This window comes from Paroedura picta, chromosome 1 (genome assembly GCF_049243985.1).
Source record: "Paroedura picta isolate Pp20150507F chromosome 1, Ppicta_v3.0, whole genome shotgun sequence".
NCBI lineage: Eukaryota > Metazoa > Chordata > Lepidosauria > Squamata > Gekkonidae > Paroedura > Paroedura picta.
The window spans coordinates 28266099-28278775 of record NC_135369.1 but is presented as its reverse complement, the minus strand read 5'-3'; the positions used below and the strand labels follow the sequence as shown (position 1 = coordinate 28278775).

The 12677-nt window shown below is 47.2% G+C and overlaps 1 protein-coding gene across 13 annotated transcripts in view; it reads right to left on the bottom strand.

Moving 5' to 3' along the window:
* Window positions 1-12677, bottom strand: part of OTOF (otoferlin) — a 177553-nt gene that overhangs the window by 129116 nt on the left and 35760 nt on the right. For all 13 annotated transcript variants that reach the window (XM_077331083.1, XM_077331113.1, XM_077331067.1 and 10 more), the window contains exon 2: window positions 10370-10428. In XM_077331083.1, the coding sequence (XP_077187198.1) occupies window positions 10370-10428 (59 nt within the window). The remainder of the gene's footprint in view (window positions 1-10369; window positions 10429-12677) is intronic.

Genomic DNA, 12677 nt, shown 5'->3' with positions numbered 1-12677 from the left:
GATTTTTTGCTAAACATAAAATCCTCCTACCTTTTAGGCTTTTCTTGGAGGCATGATTCTCCAACCTACTTATTGTTCTGGTTGCCATTTCCAGAGTCAGTCTGACCTTGAACACTGCAAAGTCCCTTCTGGGTCAAGGAGAGCTAATAGCTAGCCTCGGAGTATAACATCACTCCAAACCTGAGAACTACACAAGGAGCAATTCAAAGGATTCTTGCCTGCAAATCAGCCCAGCTGAGTAGACTTCAGTGGGGTTCTGAGCAGCCCTGCTTCGGAGGGCACTGTAACTAGCCTAGGGAATGTTTGTACCACAGTGGTTACACAGAGGAGAAGAAGAGCTGGTTTTTTACACCCTGTACCCAGCTTGCTGCTGGGGGGTAAACGGTAATGACTGGGGAAGGCACTGGCAAACCACCCCGTATTGAGTCTGCCATGAAAACGCTAGAGGGCGTCACCCCAAGGGTCAGACATGACTCGGTGCTTGCACAGGACCCATTATGCACGGGGGTTTTAGCGCACATTCGGGGTGGAATGGCGGCGACTAAAATCACGGATAACGCACGGAGCCGGCTGCAACCGGCTGCAGCTTCGGTGCATGCCGCCAAAAAAGCCGCGTCAGTGAAACGCGGAAGAAAGCGCAGCTTCCGGGTGACCAGGGTGCAACCAGAAGCGGCGCCCGGATCGGCGCGTGCATAATCGGTTACTCTGGGTTTTGCCGCCGTCGCGCCCCGCCCCGTGTATAACCGGTATGTGTCGCGTCTTCCCCCTCCGCGTTTTCCATGTGACCCGAAATCGCCGTTTCGGCGGCCGTGCATAATGGGCCCAGGGGATACCTTTACCTTTACCTTATTTCAAAGTGGCTCAAAATCACCTTCCCTTCCCCTCCCTACAACAAACAGTGAGGTAGGTGAGGCTCTGACAGAGAACTGTGACTGGCTCAAGGTCACCTAACTGGCTACATGTGGAGGAGTAGGGAATTGAACCCAGCTCTCCAAGTTAGAGGCTGCTCTCTTTAACCACAACAACCAACCTGGCTTTTCGTGTAGCAATGCTCAGAAATCATGCATTCTAGGATCTAGCCTGTACAGCCCATATCATCTCTAGTAGTCAGGCTGGCATGGTGTCCAAGCCTTGGGTCTCAAAATTTGAGGCTATACATGTTGCTGATTGCATTTGAGCCATGGTTGCCAACTCCCTGGAGAAAAAAAATCCAGTCCTTTTAAAAGGTAAAGGTATCCCCTGTGCAAGCACTGAGTCATGTCTGACCCTTGGGGTGACGCCCTCCAGCGTTTTCATGGCAGACTCAATACGGGGTGGTTTGCCTGTGCCTTCCCCAGTCACTACCGTTTACCCTCCAGCAATCTGGGTACTCATTTTACCGACCTCGGAAGGTTGGAAGGCTGAGTCGACCTTGAGCCGGCTGCTGCGATCGAACACCCAGCCTCACGGTCAGAGCTTCAGACTGGATGTCTGCTGCCTTACCACTCTGAGCCACAAGAGGCTCTCCAGTCCTTTTATAAGAGGTTTAATAGGATATTATTTACCAGATTAAGTTATTTACCTCCAGACCATGCAAAGCTCCAGCTATGCATTCCCACACATTTAGCCTCTATTGAAAGGACGGGAGATTGTCCTCTGGGGTTGTTGGCAACTGTCTCCATAATGCTTTAATTCATTATCATTTTAAAACATTGGTTTTTTTCCCCCATGAGATTTTGTCCTCTTGAAAGCCTGCGGAAGCTGGAAAGATGACCCAGCTTGCTGGAGGGTAAACGGTAATGACTGGGGAAGGCACAGGCAAACCACCCCGTATTGAGTCTGCCATGAAAACGCTAGAGGGCGTCATCCCAAGGGTCAGACATGACTCGGTGCTTGCACAGGGGAAACCTTTACCTTTTAAAAGGACTAAATAATGTCAGTGAAAGCTAGAAGTTGACACAGTTCTTTAAAATTCTTTTATCACAACAGATCAAAAACATCCATCAGGATCCGGCTTCTCAACGGCAGCCGTATTCTGTTAGCATAGGTTTAATATAAAAAAGTGACCTTTCTGTGTTTCCTATTGCAAACATGAGACAGGAGAACAAGACCTTTAAAGGCTAGGGGCTCTGCAGGACGCCTTATGGCTTGCACTAGAAGAGAGAATTCAGGGCCAAATGCTTTGAGGGGGCAAGGGTAGAGAGAGTTCCCTTCGACTGTTGTGGAATGGTAGTTCACAGCAAGCAGCTCTTTCACCTCCCTCCGGTCCTGTAGAGATAACAGCCCTTACCTACATTATTAGATTGTTATTGTTGTAAACAAAAAGTACCAGCAGCCAGATTCTCAGCCATTGCGTGGAAACATCCCACATAATGGCCGGAGTGATGGCTGGTGTGTCCGGGTGCCAGGCCCTGGCTGCCACGCCACCTCTGCCGCTGCCTCCTCCACCCATCCATGTTCTCCTAAGGGCAGGGGTGGGCAGGCAGTGGTGGCACAGCAAACAAGGCTGGACTCTGGGGCTTGCCAGCTGCTACCACTCATCCTCCGAGGCCACCCGCGCTCTCCTGAGGGCACAGGCAGCCTCAGAGGACAGGCAACAGAAGCCACCCCCACTCTCCATCTACTGGCATGGTCCCAGGAGTCGGGACTGCAGACGTCATGTCCGTAGACTTCCGTTTGAGGGGCGCACCAGTAGATGTTTCCACATCAATTATAGTAAGGCAACACATGTTGCATGGAGGTGGAAAGCACTGCCAAGTCACAGCCAATGTCCAGCAACCTAGTAAGAGACATGTGGATCAGGTCAGTGATACATGACCTGTGTATTTGCTATTTCCTTCCAGCCTGAAGAACCAGATTCCAGATGTAACAGCACTCTCTTCCTAGAGAGGGGCCAACAAGAGCCCTTATGATTTAAAAAAGGGTTCAAGATATTTATGTTAGTCCAAATACCAAACAAGACTCCCAAAGTAACCTTGGGGTTGCCTGGCAACCAGCAGGAAGCTGGGGAGCAGATAAGCAGATGAACAGAGTGAGCTGCTGTAGATTTGTAAAATTTGAAAGAGGCCATACAAGCCATCTAGTCCAACCCCCTGCTCAGTACAGCATCAACCTAAAACATCCTTGACGTGTTCCGCCAGCTGCTGCTTGAAGACTGCCAGATTCATTCAAGATTTCACTCATCCCTTTGTTCTAGACCGCCAGATTCATTCATGAGGCCAGCTTAAGTTCCTTCCTCTTGAAAAAAAAAAAAAGCTACTCTGAGAACCTTGTAGTACAACCACAGAAAGGAACTGCACAGAGAGCAGCCCGTAAAATCTGGCTCCATTTTCTTCAGAACCAAGAATCCACAGGTGCAAAGCACTTCAAATATGTGGGTGGGGCTGAGGAAAGGCCTAAACCTGTGCCATCATTTACCTCAGTATCCCCCTGCCTGAAAGCTCAACCAAATCATAGAAACCGGAAACCGCCTTGCTAATCACAGGAAGCATCTTACAAAGGATCACTTTTACTGGCTGTACAGCCAGGAAGGGGAGGGCTCTGCAGCTACTGCAGGGCATACGGTTTGCCCCCTCAGGTCACCTTTTCCCCCAGAGGGTGCCAACAATAAAAATCCACCAAGGTGGGTGGGTATTATTATTAGTGTTGCCAGCTCTGAGTGGGAAAATATCTTGAGATCAGGGTAGGGTGGGGTGGGGGCAGAACCTGGGTGGGGCAAGGTTTGGGGATGAGAAGGACTTCAGCAGATGGGGGATGGGAAGGACTGCCACAGAGCAGGTTTGGCCAAACTGTGGCTCTCCTGACACCCATGGACAGCAATTCCCATGATCCCCTGCCAGCCTATGTAGTCCACAGGAAACTGGAGAGCCCCAGTTTGGCCACCTCTGCCACAGAGTCCACGTTTCAAAGCAGCCATGTTTCCTCCTGGAGTACTGACTTGTATTCCCTGGAGAGCAACTGTAATAGGAGGAGATCTCCAGGCCCCACCAGAAACTTGGCGACTCTATTGTCCCTACACTGCCAAAGGAAGCTGAAAGAACTGCTTGCTCTCAGATCTTCATTAATTTCCTAGTTAGATTTGACAACCCTGTCCAGATCTTGCAGTTGGGAAAATTCACTCACATGAACTTGGTTCTGTATCCTACAGCTATGAAGACAGTCACCTCAAAATGGGGCAGCTTCCAGAGAACACCTAACTACAGAAGCAGACCTGGTAGCTGCACTGCTATTGCTGTGGTTCAGATGGCCATTCCTTATGTCTCCCAAGGGGGATGCTGAAGTTTATGGCACAGCATGAATCTCTCTTCCCTGTTATGTAAGGAAATCACAGTCTGACGAAGAGTGCTTGCACTCGACAGCTCACGCCCTGAATAAATCTTTGTTGGTCTGAAAGGTGCTACTGGACTCTGATTTTATTGTGCTACTTCAAACCAACATGGCTTCCCACTTGAATCTAGAGTGGGTTGTAAGCCCTGCAATTTCTGAGAAAAAAATATAGCCCAAGATCAAAGCAAGAACTGCTTTTTCTCTGCAGTCGAGTGCTGTTATGATGAGCCCAAGATGTTTCAAAGCCATGGCCCTGCGCATTCAAGCCCTCCCCATACACCAAAGGAAACCATAATAATCCGAGTGGGCTGTGTCCTTGTATCTCTTTGAGCCCAAAATTAGGATCTATCAAGCATAAATGGTATTCCGAATGGGAGCATAGGATCTGACACTTGCTGTGAGGTTTGGGGAGTGACCTCTTTTCTTCAAACAAAAGTGGGAAGGGGGAAGTATTTTGCAGGACTGTCCACTCCTGGTCTGGAAATCCCTAGAGATTTGGGGTGTGGAACCTGAGAAGGGCAGGGCTTGGGGAGGGGAAGGACTTTAGTGGGGTACAATGCCATAGAGTCTGCCCTTCCAAAGCAGCCAGTTTTTTCTGAGGCTTTATCAACTGGAGACAGAGGAGATCTTCAGCCAACACTTGGAGGTTGGCAACTCTTTATTTTGCCATGTCAGGGAGCTACTGTGTGTCGCCCGTTATTTGCTCCACACTCAACCCCAGTGATCCTAGGGGCACCAGACAGATTTGGGTTGGGCCCAACGAGGAGGTACGGATCTGAACTGCACCAAACCACGTGAGGAGCTATGCCTGTTGCTTCCACACCTACCACTAATGGCCAGGGAAAAAATGCTCCCTAGAGCAGGGGCATTTGCTGGCAGGGGCTCCTGGGAATTGTAGTCCATGAACATCTGGAGGACCACAGGTTGACCACCTCTGCCCTAGAGTGCTGCCAACATCTTTCCAGCTTGCCTTGGACCTGGGCAGCAACAGCACTGCTCTGGGAAGCAATGGTGGGCATTGGCTGTGCCCATGCCATGCTCAACCGGCTCAAGCAGCACTGGCTGTGACTCTGGAATCTGTCTCGGACTCAAGCAGCAGTCTAGACCCTGCAGGTCACATGAGGGGTTGTGGCTTCGTGGTCAAGCACCTGCTTTGCATGCAGAAAGCCCCAGGCTAAATCTTTTGCATCTACGGCTAAAATAAGATGAGAAGCACCAGGTTGGAAAATACCTGGAGGTTATGCAGGTAGAGACCAAAGAGGGTGGGGCTTGGGAAGGGGAGGACTCCAGTAGGATATCATGTCATAGGGTCCATCTTCCAAAGCAACCATTTTCTCCAGGTGAACTCATCTCTATCACTTAGAGTTTAACTATAATCCTGAGAGATCTCTAGCTACCACCTGGAGGTTGGCAACCCTAAATTAAAAATTCAGGTAGGAGGTGACATGAAAGATCTCAGCCTCAGAGCCTGGAGAGCTGCTGCCAGCCACAGTAGGCAATGCTGACCTTGACAGACCCAGGGTCGAGCCAGGGCTGGTTTATCCATGTAGCATGGAGCTAGGGGTCCCTCACTTCCAGAGGCCCCCACAGTTACCTCTCCCTCATGGATCAGGGCCATAGCCTCTCTCCTCCCCCCTTTTAGGACACTTGAAGTGACACTTCTTTCCACTGTGTGGGGTCCCTCTGCCCCCAGTCTGGCACCAAAATGTTACTCCATTAGGGCCCCATGAATCCTTAAACTGGTGCTACAGTCTCCGCAAATCCTTAAGCCACGCCTTGATCTAGCTCAGTATAAGGAATCTTCTTCCAAACTGTATTGAAAGTTGGGGCACATCTGTGGTGGTTACAAACTAGCCTGGAGTCTCCGGATCGGCTCTGGGCTGAAAAGGGAGCCTGCTACAGTTCCCCCTCCCCAGCCCTCCTCTGAGCCAGCAGCAACAACAGACCCCGGCACACCTCGAGCATCCAGAAGACCAATCCTAAATGTTTGCCTGTCTGCGTCCCGTGGGTTCCAAGAGAGTAGAGCTATTTCTAGAAAGCAAATGACATTTGCGGCAACTCAGAGCGGGGGCGGAGAAGAGGGGAGCCCCCCGGCCGATGCCAGCAGCCCCAGCAGTTTTTAACCACTTGGCAAGCTGCGATATGCAGGAGGCTGTTATGTAAGCTTTGCAGCACCAGAGGTTTATGTAACAATAGAGGGGAAAGCAGTGTGCAGAGGGGGACCGGGAGAGAGCAGCTTTGTGTGCAGCCGCTGAGGAACTAAGGAGCAGAGTTCCCAGGTGGGGAACAGAGTTCCTGGGTGGCAGCAGGGTTGCATGGCGAGGGGACTCTGTTTTGAATGTTAGGGTTCAAGCCTCAGGTATGAGAAGGAATATATATTTTTTTAATTCCATGGAGGATGTGCAAAGCATTTTCTTCTTTGCCTGGTGTAACTGCAGCGTGCCTACATACACCCCACCAGGTTTCCAATGCAATCCTTATAATCATCAGTAGACTTAGTCTGGAGCAACTGTACTTAGAACTGATACGAACCTAAGAAGCGTCACTGTCATGACCTCCTAAGTCCATTGAAATCAGTGCATTCAGAATAGTATGTTAAGCCTTGTGCCATGTTGGTGTTATCTCAATGTTTGGATACTTGCTGGCAGCAGGATTCCTTTTGCGCCCCAAAGAAGAATATCAATTTTCTCTGTCAGTTCTATTAAACAAGGACCAGGACGGGCTCAATTACTATAGTCCTCCATCATCCCTTTGCCTAATTAGTCCGGCTCAGAGATGGTGCTAAGCTTTGAGGCACGATGTTGTGCTTTCTGAGCAATGTGGTGCTTTTGGGATTTCCCTGCAGTCATCTCTCAGGCAGACTGTGCTGGAGAACAGATGGAGCTGCCTTCTACTGAGTCAGACCTTGTCTTTGTTGGTCAGTATTGTCTGTCTGAAAAGAGCCTCTTGTGGCATAGAGCGGTAAGGCAGCACACATGCAGTCTGAAAGCTCTGCCCATGAGGCTGGGAGTTCAGTCCCAGCGGCTGGCTCAAGGTTGACTCAGCCTTCCATCCTTCCGAGGTAAAATGAGGACCCAGCTTGCTTGCTGGGGGGTAAACGGTAATGACTGGGGAAGGCACTGGCAAACCACTCTGTATTGAGTCTGCCATGAAAACGCTGGAGGGCGTCACCCCAAGGGTCAGACATGACCCGGTGCTTGCACAGGGGATACCTTTACCTTTTAACTTTATTGCCTGTCTGACGGGCAGCTGCTCTCCAGGGTCTTTCACATCAACCAGTCCTTTTACCGGGAGATTCTGGGCACTAGACTGGAGATCTTCCACATGCGGAGCAGATGCTCCACCACTGCATGGGAGTGGCAGGCTACAAATTGCATGAATAAATAAAAATAAATAAGTAACAACCTGTCTCCTCCACTGAGGTACATCTTTCTTCCACCGTTCCATGAACTGATTTTTCTGCCTGTTATTCAATACCTATCTATATCCCATACTCCCAGCATTACTCTGAAGACAGCTTCCAATCAAGTAAAACAAATAAAAGAATCAACATCAACAAAAAGAATCTAAAGCAATAATCCAAACAACACAGACCTCAACCAGGGTAGCAAAGAGATGGCTGGAGTGACCAAGTACATGGTACTTGGTTCCAATGGCCATAGACAGATAGGATGTAATTAACATGGTGACTCAGGGGACTGGAGTCTATGGACTGGGACTGGGAGGCATTCACAATCACAGATCTTTTCCCCAGCCTCCTGAGATTACCAAAAAGCTGGTAAACCCTCCCCATGTTATTTCCCCTGGAAGGAAAACCGACCAGTACTGATGAGGTATCTGTGTTTTTCTTTTTCCCCATGAGGCAAATAGCAGGCCCTAAAAATGGCGCTGAAATGCACTTGATGTAGAGCTTACTCTCTGATGGGTGGTTGGTTCCAACAATCCATCAGGGGATGCTATTGGCAGTCAGGGATTTTCACTGGTTTTGTTCGTCTCCCCACAGTAGTCCTTTCCAACCCAAGAAACTCTCCCTGGGCATTCTGGTAATGGAAGAAGGGATCAGAGTTCCTTATGGAGAAAATATCCTGAGGCATGGTGGGCTGCTATGAAAAAGAAGACTTAGGCTATATTGACTGTGCTTGCACTGCCCTGATGGAGCATCTTGCATTGATAGAATCTCTGCCACTGGACAGGCAAGGAGGGATCATGTTGCAAAATACTAGGGATGCCAGTGCCCAGGTGGGAGCTGGGGATCCCTCAGTTTTACAGCTGATCTCCAGGTGACAGAGATCAGTTCCCAAGGAAAAAATGGCTGCTTTGGAGGGTGGACTCCATAACATTATACTTCATCCCAACTTCTACCTTCCCCATCCCAAATCCTATCCACCCAGCTCCACCCCCAAAGTCTCCTGATATCTTCCAATTCAGAGCTGACAACCCTACCTAAAGCCCCCTTTTTATAGATCCACCCCCATGACCTCATTGCATTTTGTCTGGTAACTGTGTCACTTTTGGAGAGGGGTATCTCAGGAGTCGCCTAAGAGAAAGGATGCTGTCACATCCACAGTTTGTATGATCCAACCCTGATTTTGTTCAAAACTTTGTATTTTGCTTTTATCACGCAGAAACATGAGGAAAAGCACGTACAAAAAACCCAGATCCACAGACTCAAAAAGATCCCCCAAATCCGAAATGTTGACCAGTGAGAAAAACGATGGATGAAGTCACTGTAAATTCAACTAAAAATAGATGTGCTATGCGGCGGCTGTGAAACATGAATTTCATTATCAATTAACGTTAATAACACAGAAAATGTCAGCCAGAGCCATCCTTTCAATGGGTAATCCAGCACCATATGAATAAGTACCACGCAGCGGTCATAGGAGCCCTCTGCTGCCTTCTTCTGTCTGAGTACTAATAATATTTTATTAGTTTATTATAATATGATGATATATAATTATAATGGCTTAATTTTTCAAGACAAATGTTTCCTTCCCTTAGCACCCTTTAGAAACCAATGATCTAATAACAAGAGACCATAAGGTTTTGATTTGCTTGACATGCATTAGTGCCTACGAGACCTAGGGATCCATAACCTTATTGAATTTATGGGTAGTTCCGTCATTTTACACAAGTCCCGACGCATTTCGCCTTACAGCGCCACATGCTACGTTTAGCTATTATACTCCCTCAAGAGATTCCTTTATAAAGTTGAAGTTGGTCCTTTAATATAAAAACTATTGTCCCTTGAAAAAGCTGTAAGGCGAAACACATCGGGACTTGTGTGAAATTATAAAGAATAAAAAATTACTCAAGGTAGAAGACTCTATATAAGTCCAATTTGGATATTTTATTCCCATATTGGTTCCCCAGTGCATATATATTTCTCTATATTTGTTTCTCCACTGGGACCCCCCCTTCCCATTTCTTTATTTTTTCATCCCTGCTCCATGGCATTATTTCCACTGAGTTCCCTTCCTTTCTCAGACTCCATTCCCAAATCTCTAGGAATTTTCCAGACTGGAGTGGGCACCCTATGCTGAGGAAATCACAAAATGGCTGCCATGGGGTACTAGGCCAGTCAAAAAACGTCAGAAGGTTACAAGTCAAGCATCTTCCTACAACACAGCCAGCAGTACCTCAATGAGTGCTCTCTGCAGACCCAACAACATGGTTCTTTGTGCTTCTGGATCGCTGCAGTCCGCTGTCTAAAATGTCTGCAGACCTTCCAGTAGTGCTGCTTCTTCCTCTGTCCTTTTTTGGTCTAGTACTATAGTGCTCAACTTAGAGCAGTTAAAAAAAAAAAACACCCACTAACTGTAAGAAAGACCGCATGGCGAAAAAGAGTGCAGGGGGTGGGTGGAAAGCAGCACTGTTTGAACTGACCAGAGCAATTCAGAGACAGCTCATTCACGGAATAAAATTCATTATGAAACTCCTGTCTCTGTATCACTTTACTCAGAATCAGGTTTAGACCGATAATGTGAAAGGGGCCTCAGACTGCAGCTGTGCTCCTTCCCAAAACCCTCTCTTTTGGTTCCTGCTTCAGACATTCCATTCTTACCTCATCAAATGGGGCTTCATCCTCACAGTTCTCAAGCACTCTGGTGTAGAAGGAGAGGCCTGCAGAGCCCAAAGAGAGAGATGCTGTTAGTTGGTGCAGAAACACACAACTCAGATGGAGTTGGCAATGAGCTTGAGGAACAAAGAGGTTTTTCGCACAAGTTCTGGGTTGTGGAGAACTCGTTGACAAACAAGAAGGAAAGGAAGAGGTGATTTTTAAAAGCTTGTACTTAGAAGAAACAGAATACAGAAACGATTATTCAACAGATGCCAAAGCGAGAACTAGAATACAATTTGACACATCAATAATGTAGATAAAGGCTGGCAAAAAAGAAAAAAGAAAATTTGTTAGTCACTATCTTAAGAAATGCATAAAATAAAATAAGAAATAACATTAAGTATAAATCAGAGAGTCTGCTCCCCAAAAACCTTGTTTGGTCTCAACAATTCCATCCGAAATATGGGAAGCCCGCTATGTTGTACTCTGCTCTGGAGTTGAACATCCCTCAGTCAATGGATATCGACGATGAAGTAAATCTGCCTGGCTGGCCACAAGATGGCCCAGCAGAAATAAGGAAGCTGATAGGAAGCTTGAAATCAGATAAAGCTCCTGGCTATGACCTAGTACCCCCTGATTTAATAAAGAGAAACATTGATTGGTGGACACCAGTACTACCCAAGCTCTTTACAGTAAATCAGGGAGTGACCAAATTTAGAAATACCCTTGTCACCTCAAATACTAAAGTAATAATAGGAGCAATAGCAATAATTATGGTGGTGGAAACTGCCAGTCAAGTCACAGCTGACTTGTTTCAGCCCTCAGGGTTTTCAAGGCAAGAGACGTTTAGAGGTGGTTTGCCACGGCCAGCCTCTGTGCCATGGCTCCGGTGTGCCTTGGGAGTCACCCATCCAAGTGGAAGTTCAGAACTGACCCGGCTTAGCTTCTGAGATCTTATAACAAACTACTGCATTTTATAGAATCATAGAGTTGGAAGGGGCCATACAGGCCATCTAGTCCAACCCCCTGCTCAATGCAGGATCAGCCCAAAGCATCCTAAAGCATCCAAGAAAAGTGTGTATCCAACCTTTGCTTGAAGACTGCCAGAGAGGGGGAGCTCACCACCTCCTTAAGCAGCCTATTCCACTGCTGAACTACTCTGACTGTGAATGTTTTTTTCCTGATATCTAGCCTATATGGTTTTACTTGTAGTTTAAACCCATTACTGTGTGTCCTTTCCTCTGCAGCCAACGGAAACAGCATCCTGCCCTCCTCCAAGTGACAACCTTTCAAATACTTAAAGAGGGCTATCATGTCCCCTCTCAACCTCCTTTTCTCCAGGCTGAACATTTCCAAGTCCCTCAACCTATCTTCATAGGGCTTATCCTCTTGAAACAACAGGTTGCAGACCAATCATATAGACATAACTTTTGATATTTATTCAAAGTAAAGATCTCTTTCTTTTCTTATTGCAGAGACCTAAGCCCAAGATGATTCTTCTGAACCAAACGCCCTGTCTCGTCCCAACGTTTCACCTACCCCCTTCTCAAAGGAGAACATGGGGGGGGGGGGGGGCTAGGAATTCCTCAAGGATAAGTTCCATTGAAAAATAAATTTCAAGTACACTGTTAATATTTTCAGTAGCTGTAATCTTTTCTTTTTTACTGGGAGCTGCCACAAACAATGCTATTTCATACCCTTATTCTGCTATGAAATCGTGTCGCTTATGTGGCAGCTCCCATTAAAAAGAAAAGATTAAAAGTATTGAAAATATTAATAGAGTATGCTTGAAAATTTCAACTGAACTTATCCTTGAGGAATTTCTAAGACCCTTTGGAGATTGTTTGACACCCCCCCCCCACACACACACACATACACACATTCTCCCTTGAAAAAGCGGTAGGCAAGAGTTGTTTTGTTATCTGTTGTCTAAAAAAGATAAAATTCATTAGTTTGTTATAAGTGCTGGGTTTTGTTTATACTTTATGCCATTTATGGTGGGCGGTGGGCTCTGATTGTTTTCCTGTGTGGTGTCAACTCCCGTTTCCCTCTTTGTTGTTATTTAGCTTCTGATCAAGCTAGCCTGGTTTATCCAAGATGATGATATCTGGTTTAAAAAATCCTCATTCGGCTACAGCTGATTATGAGCAAACCATCTAGCAGGGATGGCTCACTTCTTTAGCCTGTGGCACAGATCCTCCCAAGTTACTGTTCCCCTGCCCCTACATCCAAACTGCTCACCTGGCAATGTCTCCTACCTAGGAGAATGGCTGCCTAGTGCTCAGCATTCTTGAGATGATCCCCCACCTCC